At 51.0% G+C, this 17,790-nt stretch overlaps 1 protein-coding gene across 1 annotated transcript; it reads right to left on the reverse strand.

Moving 5' to 3' along the window:
* Positions 1 to 518: 518 nt before the first annotated feature.
* Positions 519 to 6,509, reverse strand: LOC118631045 (interleukin-36 beta-like). The gene is made up of 5 exons (XM_036263374.1): positions 6,456 to 6,509; positions 5,596 to 5,680; positions 4,620 to 4,730; positions 1,590 to 1,729; positions 519 to 874 (listed from the first exon to the last, which is right to left on the reverse strand). The coding sequence occupies exons 2-5, from the start codon at positions 5,639 to 5,641 to the stop codon at positions 662 to 664; spliced, it is 510 nt and encodes a 169-aa protein (XP_036119267.1). The 5' UTR covers positions 5,642 to 5,680; positions 6,456 to 6,509; the 3' UTR covers positions 519 to 661.
* Positions 6,510 to 17,790: the final 11,281 nt, after the last annotated feature.

The raw sequence follows: 17,790 nt of genomic DNA on the forward strand, positions 1-17,790 counted from the left end.
AAATCTCATAGCTGGCCCTTCTACTTCCAGCCACTTTAAAAAGTAAAACCAAGGACAATGCAATGAGTTTCAAAAAGTTGCCTGAAAATAATTCACACTGATGTGATTCTTTGAAACATGGATTGATTTGCATTCATATTGTTAAACAATTCATCATAACCAAAGTCTAGTCTGTGTCAAATGATTAACTAATGATATTAAGAATTCATCATGATTATCGACATGTCAAATTATTACTTCGCATTTACCTTATCCTTTAGATTTATCTTTGGGGGTACATATTACAATCTGCATAATGAACATGCATACAATTAATAAATAGCATTTTTTATTGAAAGGGTGATATGAACAAAAATGTTTGGAATTCACATCTCTAGGCCAGGGGTTGGCAGGAGGAACCGGAGAGGGTTGTGGGTGTGCGAGGAGCACTGGGGATGTTGCCTTCACCGGACGTGGCAGCTACGCAGGTGGTGGGACCAGATCAGGGAAGAAGAAAACGTGGCTGTCAGGTCCCACTGGGAGGCCGCTCCAGTGGGGGACACGGGTGCTGAGCCCGAGGTGGGCTCTCAGTGGGCATCAGCGCCTTTGACGGTGACCTAGAAAGTTCTCCGACTGCTAGATCCTCTGGCCCGGAATCAGCCACGCACAGCCTGGGCGGGATTTACTCCTCAGGAGTGAAATAGAAGTTGGTGTTAAAGGTGGTGCCCCTCTCCTGGGTGAGGGTGACGGGCTGTCCCACCTCGGAGGAAGTGGCTATGAACCAGCCGGGGTAGGCGAAGGACTGGAAGCTGGAGGTGGAGCCCTCTAGGCTGCGCAGGAAGAGAAAGGGCTCCTGCGCATTCTTCTCCTTGTACAGGGCCATTATCTGCTTCTCCTGGGCGGGAAAGAGCCTGTTAGAGAGGGCCAGGGGGGAGGGAGCTAGACTAACTCAGCCTCGGGAGGGACTGCTTCCCCACCGGAGGGACACTCCGGCAAGAGGAAGGGGCCAGGGGTCAGAACAGGCACCCGGGTTCCAACAGCTTGGCTCCCCCGGGATCCCACAATAGCAGGTGATTCTGATTCTACGGGACAACACCATCCACCCCGAGAACAGAGTGGGGCTCATTTCTCCTAGGTGTTCCTGCCTTGCACCCCTCTGCAGGCTCAGGCCGGTCTCGCGAGATTCCCGGTCCGCAGGGGGTTTGTACTTTGCAGCGTCCATCAGAGCAGGACGAGCTCCGTGACCACAGACGCTGCCTTCAGTGCAGGACCGCACACAGGAGATCCACAGAATCCAGACTAACCATCTCCCTGTTCTCCTGTGTGTGCGGCGGCCTTTGCTTACAGGGGAGCGCCCCAAAGTCTCAGGATTTCTGGGAGGCGGTTAAAAAAGGTGGTGAATGGAGAAGCCACCAGTCCTGGCCATCCTGAGACATCCTCGTGGGATCCTCGCTTGCGTTCAGAGGATGCTCAGGCATTAAAGTGTTACATCCATTCCAGAGGTAGCGTGTTTTGATTTGGAAAAATGTTATTTTTAGTCAGTAACATATTAAAACGAAAGACAAGGTTCGTCTCACAGTACTTCTCTCATTAGCTTCACAACCACTCACCTCCAGCTGCAAAGTAGGCTGGCCGTCAATTTTTGCACAGAACAGACAGAGATCTACGTCCTTGATTCCCAGGTAGATCAGATTGCCTTTTTCGTCACTGTGGTACTTTGCGTCTGTGCATGGTGCTGAGCAAATAGTGACTGGGAACAGGGGAACGGAAACTGGTGTCAGGCTCCAGGCAGCGGAAGGGCTGGTCCTGCCTAACCCTTGGCCACTCCTCCCGCCAGGGCTGCTGACCAGCCAGGTCCGCCCAGAAGGCTCCTCCATCAGCCTCGTGGGTTTCATTCTCTTTTTCCTTCCTTACTATCAGACCCAGCTGCCCCCAAATCAAAACAAGATTTCCCGCCACACTTGCCGCTCACTTTGACCGTACGCTTACGTTGCAGCCCCTGAGCTAAAAGCAGAAGTGTTGTGTGAGATTTCCAAGAGTGTTCTCTAAGGGGAGCTGACTCGGGGAGGAGCTCCATTGTACCCCATGTCTTCCTACACTGAGGTGAGGATGGAGGTGGCCTTGAGGTTGATAAGGGCTCACCACTGCTGTAAGAAAGAAAGGCCTCTTACTCTTGGGAAGGACATGGAGGGACCTGGAGAGCATGATGCTGAGCGACATAAACCAGTCAGAGAAAGACAAGCACCACATGATCCCACTTACTTATGGGAGATCATGAATAAAATAAGCTGACGATCAACAGAGATCCAACGACAAGGAAGTACAGAACAGACTGACAAACCTCAGAGGGAACGGGGGCAGGGGGTTGGGAAGAGATAGACCAAAGAACTTATATGCACAATCAACGGACACAGACAACAGTGTGGGGAAGGCAGGAGGCGGGTGGGAGTGGGGAGAAGTCATTGGGGAGAAGGGGGAACATCTGTAATCCTCTCAACAATAGAGATCAAAAAAATAAAGTAATTGAGGAAACTACCAAAGGAGAGATTCAATAACTGATAGTGGTGCCTCTGGGGTTGGGCAGGACACAGAGGGTTTCACTGTAAACCTCATAAAATCACTGGGACTTTCTGAGCTATGCATCTCTTGTCAAAATTAAAAATTTTTTTAAGAAATAAACTTTATCTTATGTAAGTTCCAGTCACATGGGTTCACTATCGGCTGATTTTAATTCCTAGCTAATTGAGCCCGGGAGTCCAAGCAGAGGACTCGCTCCTTCTGGGTGGGGGTGGGGCACAGGGGGTTCACCCACTCAACACTTTCTGGAATGCCCACTCAGGACAAGGCAGGCTTTGCCCCCGTGGAAAATGAGATGAAAAGATGTAAGCAGAGAGATGGCCAGAACCACAATAAATTGCAATACCTGCTTTGGGTTAGTGACCAAAGCCTGGGATGGTAAGAGAAACCAAATTGAGACAGAAAAATCAATAAAGACCCCTCCTGCAAAGGGGAAGTCAACCCAGGACCTTAAGGCTAAGAGGAAGCTGGTAAATGGGGGAGTGGAGATAGAATGGTAGGGGTTGAGAGGGAGAGGGTTATAGGAAAAGGGTGGTCAAAGCCACAGGTGGAAAAGAACTGGTTACGGTCAAGGCTTCAAAGAAGACAGGTGAGCCTGAGCTCTCCCCACCTCCTACCTACCCCCCGCCTCCCTCCCCCAAATCACAACACATGGGAAGGGTGTCCTCCAAAGAACACGGTAAGAAGGTCACTGTGATGCTTCATGCAGGATGGACGGGAGGCTGCACACGTGACCGGAGGGAGGCAGTGAGGAAGTGTGGCTGTGGTCCAGGTGAGAGACGATAATCACCTTAGAAATCAGGCCTGCTGTGCACACAGATTCATCAGTCTTTGCTGATGGATTGGACAGAGACTGAAGAAAAGGAGGGATCAAGGGTTCTCCTGCCTTTCTGGCGCGAGCAAACAGGGTCACGGTAGTGCGGCTAATGGAGATGGGGAGAGTGAGTTTGTCAGCTGTTCTGAGAAGCCAGAGCCACAGTTGCACCTGCGATCGATGAAGCTAGAGGCATCTGAGAGGACATTGACGGGACGTGGGTGCAATGTTCGTCCGGGCTGGACACGTACATGCCAGAGTGCGAGAGGCGATGTATCCGCCCTCCAGGGGTCATGGAGTGCTTGCCTGCTGAGCTCTGAGCGTCCCGGCATGGGGAGATTTGACAGAGGAAGTGGAGTCGGAAGGGAGGATGTAGAGGAGGAGCCAGGGAACCATAAGAGGGTGTTCTTACAGAAAGAGAAGATGGAGTGTTCAAGGAAGGAGTTCTCCGTTCTGCTGACTGTGGCTGAAGCACCAGATGTGAGCACAGAGAAGTGCACTGGGCGACCTCGGAGAGAGGAGCTTCAAGGCGAGGGGTCCAAGACCAGGTTAGAAGTCAAGCGTTTGATGTAGGCTCAAGCAGGACGTGAAACAGAGACAGGCTGTGTGGTCGAGTCTTCCGTGGAATCCGGCAGTGGTTGGTACATGGTGTACAGGAGCTCTTTAGTATTAAGCTTGGAAATACTATGTCAGAGCCTGTTTGCCTGTGACAGAAAGGACCCAAGAGACAGACAAAGGTGGGATGTGCACGGACAGATGGGACCAAACACGGAATCTTAGGGAATGGGAAAAAGCCAGGTTGGACTGACTTTGCCCCAGCTTTACTGAGGCATCATTGCCATGAAATGGATGACTTTTGATAGGAAGAAGAAATACTCTCCTGTTACTAGGAGAGAGGACACCAAGTTAGAAAAGGGTGCAGGTTTGGCGATGGAGGGTGAAGGAGTTCAATCTGAGGACATGAGTAGCAATGGATGAGATTTAAAGGAAAGAAGCCCCCAAGAAGAAGCTCAGCTGCTGGGTGAATGGACAACCCCGTTTGACCGAAGACCTTTCCTTTGGGTAAGGAGAACTGCCCTCCCTCACACCTTGTTTCTAGCTACAGGGCTGCCTTTGGGCCCTTCCTACAGACACTGAGCTGGTGCCCAGAACCAGGAGAGGCCATGGCCAGGCTCCTCCAAGCTCAGCCCCATCCCCGGTGGAGCTGGTGTCCCTTTAAGAGGCAGCAGTGGCGTTGATGGTCACTCACCAGGTTTGACATTGCTGCTAGAAGGAACCGCGATTAAAGACTTTCCCTTCAGGACCCACACCATCTGCAGAGAATCACGAACACTGTGGAGTCCTGGAGATTCTTGCGCAGCTACATGACAGAAAAGAGCACAAAACACACGCGAGGTTGCCATAAACCTCAGGACTTTGGCTGCATCCTGTAACACAGTGGCCCTCCCCTTATCCACCGTCGCTCCTCCCGAGACTTCAGTTACCCACAGTCAACTGTGGTCTGAAAACAGTAAATGGAAAGTTGCAGAATTAAGCAAATCCTAGGGTAGGCTGACTGTTCTGAGAAAGAGCGGCTGTAAGGAGGGAGGGGAACCCAGGCAGGGGCTGATTTGTGGATCAGAGCTTCTGAAAGACTCTTCATACCCTCATGGTCCTCAGAGATTTTCAAGGGGTAATGGAGACCTCCCCTTTTCTGATTGACAGTCTATGCTACTAAAAAAACAACAAAAAGTATTTACTTGGTCATCAGGATGTTGTTTGTTTCTTTGCCCTCTTTCTCAAAATAAACAATTCTAAACACACATTGTAAGACAAGAACTAAGCCCTGGCCGGTTTGGCTCAGCGGTGAGCACGTCGGCCCGCGGACCAGAGAGACCCAGGTTCGGTTCCTGCTAAGGGCACGTACCTCGGTTGCAGTTTGTCCCTGGCCCCAGTTGGGGTCGTGTGGGTGGCAACCACTTGATGTGTTTCTCTCTCTCTTCCCACCTCTCTCCCTCCCACTCTATCTGAAGATAAATGCCAAAAAAAAAAAAAAAAATGTCCTCCGGTGAAGATTGAAAAAAATGACAAGAACTAAATGCTCTGAGATTTTCAAGTGCCGGTTTCCTGATCTGTCTTTTAGCAAATACTTCTGTAGCTGAGCAGATGAAAGGGGCCCCTGTGCCCTATTGTCCTTGCTGAGGCCCGATGGAGACTTCCAAGCTGGCTTGTAATCTGCCACTTACATATGGTGGACATGTCAGCTTCAGGGCTTTCTGTTAAGAGGACCATGTAGCTCAGGTGCTGGCGAAGAGGTTGTCAACAGCTGGTCTTGTGCAGGGAAGAGGGAAGAAAAACATGTTATTTGTTGCTCTCCCCCCCCCACCCCAGAAATTCGCATAAAAATTATTTGGAGGAATCTGCCCTGAGCTCCTGTCCCAGCTGCACATTTGAGATGAGGGGTGGGGAGAGCACACTCCAAGGCCAGCCCCCCCAAGGGCCAGCCTCCGGCTCTGTCGCGACTGGATGGTCCTGGCTCTCTAGCGTGCGATGGCGTTGGGGTGCTCTGAGCCCGTTACGCCTGGGATAGCTAGGAGATTCCAGAGCACCCCAGCGCCTTCTAGGTGAGTTTCCGGGTCTACAGGCAGGACGGGAGAGAGTGTGTTCTCTGCTTAGCCTCCCACAGCTGATAAGCCACTAGTGTTCCTGAACTGAAGCGTGACCATCCTTAATAATTGGCAGCAAGCCTGCCTCTCTGACTCCCGTCTTCTCCCTGTCCCCATCCAAATAGGCATCTCTAAGGACACCCACCGGCTCCATTAGGTGTTTTGACTGTCAGAGGACACCTGGCTCTGGGCTTCTGGTTCGGGCACCAGGACAGTTCCCAAGAAGACCACAGGCTCCGCACAGGGAGAATCCGCTGTTCACTACCCTTCCTGCCTCAGGACCCCCCAGTGCCTGATGCTACCGTGACCTCTGTACTCGTGGAAGTAGCCCCAACTTCTCTGCGCCTTGGACTCCAGACCCCTCAGCCCCAGAGGCTCCTTGAGGCTAGACAGAGCAGAGGAAGGGGCCGCCTGTCACATGGCTGAGCAGCAGAAGTTACCTTTGTTCAAAGAGATGCTCTCGTCCCTGGGCCAACCTTAGGCTCGGCCACCATGCAGGAGCGCTACAAAGCTGCCCAGGGCTCCCAGGCCTTTTAATGAGCAAGGGAGGAGGTAACTTCCTGGTTCTGGGTGTGCCCGTTTCGTCAAGAAAGCTGGTCTGGCACAGAGGTCCCGTGAGGTGTCCATGGGTGACTGGGAGGCAACACAGGTGTGGCCGTTCTGGGGTCCTGGAGAAACCCACGCAGGTCAAATGCCAGGAAACCACCGTGAAGAAATACAGATGAGGCTGGATGCTTGTTACCGAGGAAAAATTCCCCCAGGACAGACTTGGGGACAGAGGTGTGACTCCTAATTCATGATTCTTCATTCATCAGCCTCACCTCATTCACAGTTCACCACCCCTTGCAGGAGCTTTACATAACCAATACCGAGTCTGTGTCTGACGAACTTGTAAGAGAGGTATCTGATTAATCTTTTCATCCTCACAACACCCCTTAGGAGCCAGTGATTTTTATTTCTTAACACATAAAAACAGAGGCCCTGCCCTGGCCGGTTTGGCTCAGCGGTTAGAGTGTCAACCCGCAGACCGGAGAGTCCCGGGTTCGGTTCCCGCTAAGGGCACGTACCTCGGTTGCAGTTCGTCCCCGGCCCTGGTTGGATCGTGGGGGGGGGGCAGCCACTCGATGTGTCTCTCTCACTTCAGTGTTTCTCGCTCTCTCTTCCTCCTTCTCTCCCTCTGGCTCTATCTGAAGATAAGTGCAAAAAAATGTCCTCAGCTGAGGATGAAAAATAAAACAAAACAAAAAACAGAGGCCCTGAGAGATGACAAAACTTGTCCCCAAATCACACAGCCAAGTCAGAAGCCAGATATGCCTGTTCTTACGCCGCGTGGTGCTCCAGCAGCTGAGGCCTGTGTCCCATGCTGCGCACGGACACCTGTGCTGTGTCCAGCAGAGGAGACTCATGCGTCGGAGGGACCTCAGAAGCCTGTACCTCCCAGCTCTGAACTGGGGATCAGCCTCGGCCTCAGCGATGTCATGGAAGGAAATCATTACCCTGGAAACCCAGCCCTCAATGTTAAAAAGCCCTACCCAGTCTATGCCAAAATGTGCCTCCACGTAAACTCACAGCCACTGGCTTCGGTTCTGTTCTCTGAAATCCACCAGAGTACTAACTGGTCACCCCGCCTCTGATCCCCCCGCCCCACCCACCAGAGTGAAATGTCCCCCGGCCATGAGCAGGGTCCAAGGCATAGTGTGGTCATATCACTCCCCCGTCAGAACCTTCAGTGGCTTCATCACACCCAGAACTACAACCGAAGCTCTGACCACGGCCCACAGGAGCCCACACACTGTCCCTGCCCCTTTGACTCCCCTGCTGTAGCTGCACGGGGTCCTGCTGAGTCACCCAGAGAGCTCGGCCCCTCAGCGCCTGCCCTGTGTCTATGCCGGGCAGGGCTTCCCCAGCCCATCACGGGGTTCTGTTCACACCCATGCTTTGCGAAAGACCACCCTCTACGTGAGGTCTCCCCTCACCATCCTCTCTGTAAGACCCCTCACTCATGTTCTAATCCCTAATTCTCTATTATTTTCTTCACAAAATGTATGTCTCCAAGACACTGGACACGTATGTATGTAGGCACATATGATCTTTTTTTTTTTTTGGCAATTAATCTCTTTTCTATTGAATTTATTGGGGTGATACTGGTTAATGAAACCATACAGGTGTCAAGGGTATACAACTCAATAAAACATCATCTGCACATTGCACCGTGCGCTCGCCACCCGAAGCCACACCTCTCTCTGTCCCCACGCATGCCCCCTTTGCCCACTTCCACCTCCACCTCCCAGCCCTCTCCCTCTGGCTCTCCCCACACTGTTGTCCGGTGTCTATGTGTCATATATACATTTTGCTTAATCCCTTTACCTTTTTTCACCCAACCCCCCAATCCCCTCCCTCTGACAGCTGTCAGTGTGTCCTATGTATCTATGCTTCTGTTTCTATTTTGTCTGCTATATTATTTTGTTGATTAGATTTCACATATAAGTGAGACCATATGGTACTTATCTTCCTCTGAATAGCTTATTTCACTTAGCATAATAATCTCCAGGTCCATCTATGCTGTTGAAAAAAGGTAAGATTTTCTTTTTTTTTTTTTTACAGCCAAATAGTGTATATGTACCACAGCTTTTTTATCCACTCATCTACTGATGGACACTTGGGCTGTTTCCAGATGTTGACTATTGTAAATAGTGCTGCTATGAATATAGGGGTGCACACATTCTTTCGAATTAGTGTTTTTGGGTTTCTTTGGATATATTCCCAGAAGTGGGATCACAGGGTCAAAAGGTAGTTCCATTTTTAATTTTTTATTTTATTTTAATTGATTTTTACAGAGAGGGAGAGGGGCAGGGGGGGAGGGAGATCAGTTGCCTCCTGCACATGCCCAACCAGGGATCGAACCCACAACTTGGGTATGTGCCCTGACCAGGAATTGAATGTGCCACATGTGGCCACGTTTTGGTGTGTGGGAAAACATTCCCAACCAACTGAGCCACACTGGCCAAGGCCCACTTTAAATTTTTTGAAGAAACTCCCTACTGTTTTCTGTAGTGGCTGCACCAGTCTGCATTCTCGCCAGCAGTGTACTAGAGTCCCCTTTTCTCCACACTCTTGTCAGCACTTGCTGGTTTTTTATTTATTGATCATAGCCGTTTCGACAGGCATGAGACAATATAAGCTTCTGCACTGCAAAAGAAACCATCAACAATATGAAAAGTGACCCCACTATATGGGAGAACATATTCGCCAATGATGCATCTGATAAGGATTTAATTTGCAAAATATATAAATAACTCATCAACTCAACACCAAGAAGAAAAACAACCCAATTAAAAAATGGGCAAAGGCCGTGGCCGAAGTGGCTCAGTTGGTTGGGTATTGTCCCAGGCACCAAGAGGTCACCAGTTCAATTCCTGGTCAGGACACATGCCCAGGTTGTGGGCTCGATCCCCAGTAGGGGGCATGCATGAGGCAGCCAATCGATGTTTCTCTTTCTCTCTCTCTCTCTCTCTCTCTCTCTCTCTCTCCCCCCCTTTCCTCTATCTCTAAAATCAATAAAAACATATTTTAAAAAATAAAATAAAAAACAGGCAAAGGATCTGAATAGACACTTCTCCAAGAGGACATTCAGATGGCCAATAGACATATGAAAAGATGCTCAATATCACTAATCATCACAGAGATGCAAATTAAGATGCATATATGATCTTATCACCTACATTCCAACTCCACTGGGCCAGGGCTCTTGTCTGTCTTGTTAGTTACGTCCTTAGTGTCAGGAACGGTGTCTGGTCCATCACTGGAATTCATTCATATTTGTCGAACACACAAAGGGTGAATGAAGAGGAAGACTGGGAGGAGGAAAAGGGAGTGGGCTGTCTGTACGAAAGGCATCGGTTGTGCTTAGGGGCCAGGGGATGCTCTCCCAGCCCATATCAGAGCTGAAGCGTCCCAAGAGAACCTCTCAAACAAGTGAGAGAGACTAGGAGCTTTCAACCGGAGAGACCCCTGGGCTCACCTTGGCTCCCCAGCCAAGGCCGTGGGGGGAAGGAGTTATGACATGAATTCTAGCCTTGTACACAGGAGGCCATATACCCTGGTTGGCCCAAGGGCACCCAAGTCTGTGCCTATCACTCCGATATACTTGTTTATAGAGCCCCTTCCACTCTCCTGTGCGTCCACCACTCTAGGGAAATGACCAACAGTGGAAAGGCAGACGAGACGCAGCTCTACTTTTCTGTCGGAACCATGAGAAATGAAAAGCTCAGGGGGTGCTGTGCTGTCGTCAGGAAGAAATATCATCTCTGGCATCAACATGGTCACTCCGATGCTGAAGGCAGATCTTAGCAGGAGAGCAAGAGGTTGTGGGGCCCTGGGAGTCATCACTGTGTTTAGAACAATAGTACCCCAACATCTTTCTTCACATCTTGGGGACAAGTAAAAACGTGACGGAAAGACTACATGGGTTGAATGACTGAGGAACCACATTGCAGAGAACCAAGTTCACTGATACATGGGAAGAAACCATGTTTCATTAAAAGGTAGAAGAGATGAGTCTTCAAAATGAGGATGCTCTCAATGGCTGGGAGGCATGTCCTGTTATGGTTTGTGAATTCATGGAAAAGCGATGGGAGGTGTCAGAGACCCTCAGCAGGCGGTGCGGCAGCTCGGTGGTGAGCAGTGTACCAGCATCATGCACCAAAGTGTGGCGTGTGCCTCCCAGTCCCGAGGCCCTATTTGTAGCACCCTTCCCAGGAGAGGCCTGCAGAAACCTGAGTTCAGAGAGATACCTTCCCAGCAATCCTACTGGGTTCTTCCTAGAAATAAGAGGCTTTATTAGAACCTGCTTTACAAACTATGAAACTCCTTTTAAAGGCAAAGAATCGATCTTATGGACCTGATATTCCATTCAAGTCATTCCATTCATTATAGAGCCACTGAGATGACAGAATGTCCATTTCACAAATGTAACATGTCTTGAGATCCAGCAAGAATGCTTTAGGTGGAAATTTCATAAACAACACTAGTTCCTGCCCTGGCCAGTTTGGCTCAGCGGTTGGAGCATCAGCCTGTGGTCCAGAGAGACCCAGGTTCGGTTCCCGCTAAGGGCATGTACCTCGGTTGCGGTTTATCCCCAGCCCTGGCTGGGTCAGGGCCATGAGGGAGGCAGCCACTCCATGTGTCCCTTTCATGTCTCTCTCTCTCTCTCTCTCTTCCCCCTTCCTTCCTCTCTCTCTCCCCCACTCTATCTGAACAAAAAATGGAAAAAATGTCCTCAGATGAGGATAAAAACAAGAAAACAAAACTCTAGTTCCTCGTCCAAACCAGTGGAATCTATAACTTCACTGCAACGTAATCCTGAGACCCCTCCCGGGGCCTTGATACCCCGCAGAGCACCATATCTGAAAATCCAGCGACCTGGATGTCAAAGGCAAGACTCACCACCCTCCCTTCTTATTTGAGGCATTTTTAGCAAGCATGTGAAGTAGTATTTTCATTATTCTTGTAAAGCTGCCATATGTTAGCATGTGGCCCGACACCGAGGTCACTGCAAGAATACGCTGGGGGCGGAAAGACGCCCTTGGATGGAGAGCCCAGCCACCGAGTCCGCCTCCCGTGCCAGGCTGCGGTTTGACTGCTCACTCCCATTCAACGTGGTTTCTACGCCCCGAGATCGGACCTCACTGTGGCAGCTCTGCCTCCCTGCGGAATGGGTCGATACAAGATTCATCGCAGAATCACTGAGCGCTAGCATGGAGGAAACCAAGGCAGGAGCCTGCCTGGAACACAACCTCCAGCCCTCTCTGGCCTGAAGCCGTGCAGTCCTGCCCCGTAGCCCAGGGGCCTTGTTTTAAGACGCCCCGCCCCCGCAGATGTCAAAATCCACAGGTGCTCGAGGCCCTGATACGACGCGGAGTCAATGTGAAACCGCAGGTGCATTGCAGAGGCCGCCGCGGGGTGCGCCTGCGCATCACCGCTTCCTCGTGGGTTCAGCGCGGCGCTTGGCTTGCGGCAAATTCACGCTTTGCTTTTTGGAAATTTCTGGGATTAAAAAAAAATGTTCTCGATCTGCAGTTGATTGGATTTGCAAAAAATGAAACCCGTGGATACAGAGGGCAGACGGTAGAGTAAACCCAAAATTGGTGCTGTAGGCTCTCCTCGGTTCTTGGGTAATAATGAAGGGCCAGTCTCCTTAGGAGCAGATGGCAGATCAACCAGCCAGGGGTCAAGAGAAAGGGATGCACGGGCTGGGTTTGGTGGTACCGATCCATGTGTTCTGTCCTGAAGGACAAGGAGAAGCATGGCTGCCTGAATGATTCCACATTCTCTCTCTTTGTTTCAATCCTCACCCAAGGATATTTTTTCCATTTATCTTCAGATAGAGTGGGAGGGAGGGAGAGATACACACATCAACTGGTCACCTCCCACACAACTCAACCAGGGCCGGGGACGAACCGCCACCGAGGTACATGCCCTTTACCTGAGTCGAACCCGAGACTCCTTGGTCTGCGGGCTGACGCTCTAACCACTGAGCCAAACCGGCCGATTCCATGTTCTTTACACACTGGTAGCTCCTGTCCCCATGCCCGGAAGCAGCCCTCCACTGCTGGAAATTGCAGGCCCCACATACTTTATATGTTATGATTAGGGCCGAAACCTTAGGCCACAAATTTCAATGTTTCTTAATGTGAGGTTTTGAAAGAAAACATTGTTGATATGAAAGTGTTTTAAAATACCAAGCACTGGTTTAGTTATGACTGGCTGCCTAGAAATGGAGAAACCCACAGAATACTTACACAACAGTTGTCACACATTTTTAACTAAATCACAGTTGTTTTATGTAAAATCACACTGGTCTCAGCACCACTGACACTCTGGGCACCATAACCCCTTGTCACCAGGAGCTGTCCTCTGTGTGGTAGGACATATAGTTGTGTCCCTGGCCTCTACCCACTAGATGCCAGTGGCACAGCCTTGGCCCCTGGTTATGACCAGCAAAAATATCTCTAGACACATGCCAGTTTGCTCAGTGGTTAGAGCGTCGGCCCACGGACCAGAGAGTCCCGGGTTCAGTTCCCACTAAGGACACGTACCTCGGTTGCAGTTTGTCCCCAGTCCCGGTTGGGGTCGTGTGGGTGGCAACCACTCAATATGTCTCTCTCACATCAATGTTCTCTCTCTTTTTCCCTCTCTCCCTCCCACTCTATCTGAAGATAAATGCAAAAATGTCCTCAGGTGAAGATAAAAATGTGTGTGTGTGTGTGTGTGTGTGTGTGTGTGTGTGTATTTCCAGACACTGACCAATGCCCAGGGGCAGAATCACCCCTGGTTGAAAACCACTGTGTCATATCTTGTCATCCAATTGAGTGTCTAGCTATGCTTGCTAAGGTCAAGAGATGTCCTTTAACACGCAGAGGCCTGGTTTGTGATTCTCCTATCACTTTTATAGTGGAGACTAGCAATTATTAAAATGTTTGTTACGAAGGATTATGTTGACCCCCGTGGGGAAGGAAGGAGGAGTCCTGCCCCGTGTGGAGGGGGGGCTGCTCGGTGTGCTGGTATTCACTGGTTCCTGCTGCCAGAGGCTTCAGTGAGACCATGTGAAGAATGTCACCTGCAGCACCTCTGGGACTTGTCTGTGCAGTGTGAGCAAGGAGGGCTGCCCAGCCTTTAAGAGCAAAACCAGGAAGTTAGTCATTAGCATTGAGTTTGAGGAAAGAAGTGTTCCGGGACTGTCCCGGGGCTGGTGACTGGGTGCTGATGCTGCAAAACGACACACGACAGTGTTATCCCTAAGGTGGAAGCTCTCAGTCGATGCAGGTAGACGAGGAAGGGATGGGCCTCTCGAGACCTGTGTGGCTTCTGCCAGAGTCAGCATGCTCTCTGCCAACCTCACCCCAGGAAAGACACCCCAGGGTGCAGTCCTCTGGTGTCAGAGGCAGTGTGCAGCTGCTTCTCCACTCACGGGCCTCACCTGGGCAAGGCCAGCTCCTGGCACCTGCCCCGCGGGGACCCTCGATCACTACTCTGGATCAGCAGTGGAGGGAGCCCGGCCTGCACATGCTCCGGCGCCCTGAGCTGGCAGGTGCGCCTGGGTCTTCCCAGCAAGAAGCAGGCAACGCTGTCAGTGCTCTGCCCACCCCGAGCCCGCCTGAGCTCACTGCCCTGTGGCAGTGCCCAGCACCTGGCAGCCTCACACCTCGGGGCTCTGCTAAACCAAAGGGAGAAAGGGCTGGTGGCTCAGTGTCTCAGCCTCCCTCCTCAGGTGGGACCATGCTAGGGTTTCTCAGAGGGTCCCCAGCCCCAGGTGCCCACAGCCCTGACCAGCTCACTCAAATTCCCTTTACTGGCTTTCTTGGGGTTCTCTCTAAACGAGCTCCCCAGATCTATCGTGGGGAGAACCTAGATAGCAGTTTAGTGTCAAAAGCAAGAAACTGGTACTCAAATGATATGTGTTCAGAATTAGGCTTTGCAGCTCTCAGACGTGTGTGCTTGGCAAAGCTATTTCACATCTCTGACCCCCAGGTGACTTCTGTGACAGCCCTGTGCCTTGCTGGACTGTGCAGGTTGAAGGAGACTGTGCAGAGCCCCGTCCACGATGGCTTTCCTGGAGCAGCTGGCCCAGGGAGGCCCCTGCGACGTCACCAACCCCCTAGTGCCCCTACCGGCCTTCTTGCTCTGACCACCCACAGATCACCCCGTCTTCACCTTGGTGTACTCCATCAGCCTACTGGCCACATAAAGACAGCCTCGCCTTCACAGCCTGCAATCTCCCCAGGAATCTTGCCGCATGCTGGGACATAAATGGCCATTACACTCTTGCCCCGGGTGGCCCCGGAGCCACCTCCTCGGGAGTGTAAAATCATAAAGCACCACGAGTAAATGCGGAACAGGTGTCAGAGTCCAGCTGAGGCTGTGAGGAGGAGCCGCCCCGGGTGGCCCTCGTGGAGCTGACTTCCGTGCTCTGAGGAGCAAGTCCAGAGCCCACGGCGTCACCGTTGTGCTTCCTCTACAGGACACGTGGGTATCTTGAGGGGAGGGGGTCAGTGTTCTGCCATAGGGCACAAAGAAGCAAGCGTCCGGACACACCGGTGTTAGTGCAAACCCACTCACAGCCGCGCGTGGGTCCTCGCGGATTCCTCACTTCGTCCTGAAAATACACGGAGCTCTGTGTGGCCAGAGCACTCCCTCCAGAGTGATCGGTAGGAAGGAGGTGATAAGGGTGATACCGATTAGCCCAAGGCCTACACTTACCTCTTCCTAGTATGCAGGTGACATCTTTTATTTATTTATTTTTTTATCCTCACCCGAGGATATTTTTCTACTTATCTTCAGTTAGAGAGAGAGGGAGAGAGAGAGAAACATGGAGGTGAGAGGGACACATCGACTGGTTGCCTCCCTCACGACCCTGACCGGGGCTGGGGATGAACTGCAACCTAGGTACGTGCCCTTGGCTGGAATCGAACCCAGGACTCATTGGTCCACAGGCCAATGCTCTACCGCTGAGCCAAACCGGCCAGGGCGAGGTGGTATCTTTTATAGTCGAGGGATAGAGTCTCCTATGAAGGGACATGTGTCAAATATGATGAAGAAAACCTCTCTCTGCCAGAAAAGAACTCCATAAGGATAAAGTCTATAGGTCAAGTCTCCCCTCTTTCTGAAGGTAGTCAAAACTACATCTGCCTTGAGATTTTATTCCTTAGTCCAGTGGTTTTCAACCGGCGTGCCATAAGAATTTTTAAAGCATGCAATTCCTGACTGTTTAGTCGGGGGCACTGGCCTCTTTTCGTTTCAATTGTCAAATAAAAAATAACAACAGCCAACACAGCAATAGCCCTGGTGTGAACGAATCAAAATCATCCCTCTTTTCTTTGTCAGATCAGCAAAATATATATATTTTTTGGTGTGCCGCACAATTTTAGTAATCAGTTTATGTGTGCCACGAGATGGAAGATTTGAAAATCGCTACCTTTGTCCACGCACATCTGTTCTTCGCCACTCAGGTCCAGGTCTCACGCAGTCACCTCGGCCCTCCGGATCCTTCCCACTCCTGCGGCACAATTCCCACCACGCAGGTGGGCTAGTGTTCACACCGCGGCAGATTGTTAGCCGGAACCGTCCTTGCTCGAACACCCTTGGCATCTAAAGTGTGGCGCAGGGACCAGCAGCGCTGGCGTCAGAAATGCAGAGCCCCAGGCTCTACCCCAGACTCATCGAATCGGGGTCTGAAATAAAGGAACATTAAAGCCGCTCTGTATTCTGTGATGATGTCACACACACCACGCCAGTACTCCAGTCACCCCGGCACAGAGAGAAAGAAATCTGCCCGGGCAGGGGAGGGGGCTAGGCCACAGATCAGCCCCACCCTCGCCCTTCGCCCGTCTCTGGGCTGCCTCGGGCTGAGCAAAGTGTGAGAGGGAAAGATGGCGAGAAAAGCAGTCACTCCCGGAAGGCTGTGGCCATGCACAGGCCCTCGCAAGGAATTTTACTTTGCACAGTTACAGCTTGATTTGGCCAAGAACTCTCAAAACATAGCTGGTTCCATGTAAGCCAAACATGTTCTATCTCTCTAAAGGAGGGCATAGCCACTCAAACAATTTTACAAAAACAACAAGCCACAAAAACAAACAAAAACCCCGGCTGGTTTGGCTTAGTGGTTGGAGCGTTGGCTTGGGGACTGAAGCATTGTAGGTTCAATTCCAGGTCAAGGGCACTTACCTGAGTTGCAGGTTCGATACCCAGCCCCGCTCGGGGTCATGCGGGAGGCAACCAGTTGATGTATTCCTCTCACATCGATGTTTCTCTCTCCCCCCACCCTTCCTTCCTCCCTTCCACTCTCTCTAAAAATCAATGGAAATATATTCTCAGGTAAGGATTAACAGCAACAACAACAAAGCCACACAATTGGAGACCACTAGGCACACAAGTAAACAAGAGCATAAGAACAAGGACCAAAAAGAGAAACAAAACAACCGAACAAACAAAGCAAGATAGCAGAAATATACAGAGATTTCAGATTCTGCAGTGATTATACATGGAGTTTAAAACAACTATCTTAACACACTTAAGAGATAAATGACAAATGTGAAAATATTTTAGAGACTAGCAAACTATAAAAAGGGACAGATTTGAAAGAGTCAAACAGCACCTCTAGAACCATATAACACAATGATAAATAAGATAACATAGCCAATATTTGCATATGGCAACAGGCGGGTCACAGCAGAAGAGAGAATTCGAGGGTGACGTCAGCGGGACGGAAGTATAGGAACTTCTAGCACTTGTTCCCTCCCAGAGACATTCATTTCGGCAACTCTGCACCTATGGAATGCCTCCCGAGAGCCAAGGATCCTAGGGGAGGGATTACAGCGCCGGGTGGAGTGCGGAATCAGAAAATGCACTGAGGAGGTTAGGAAAGAGTTTCCCAAGACCTCGATCATCCTTCCCCAAGCCAGGGCAGCCGTGTGGAAAGACACATCCTCTCTGTGGGGGCAGAAAGAGTCATGTAAGCACCGCGGACCCTAGCACCAGGCTGGCCCCTATAACCCCAGGCTCCCAGCCCACCCCAACACCTAGCCAGCCTTTACTACCCCGGGCTCCCACAAACCCAGGCTCCCAGCCCACTCCAGTGCCAGGCCTGCGTAGATTTGGGCTCTAATCTGGCTCCCATAGCCCCAGGATCATGACCCCCACACCCCAGCACTAGGACACCCCAAGGGTCTCAGGCTGCGGGCAGACTCCCACAGACACAGGCTCCCAACCTGCTCCAGC

Source organism: Molossus molossus, unplaced genomic scaffold (genome assembly GCF_014108415.1).
Source record: "Molossus molossus isolate mMolMol1 unplaced genomic scaffold, mMolMol1.p scaffold_m16_p_15, whole genome shotgun sequence".
Classification (NCBI taxonomy): domain Eukaryota; kingdom Metazoa; phylum Chordata; class Mammalia; order Chiroptera; family Molossidae; genus Molossus; species Molossus molossus.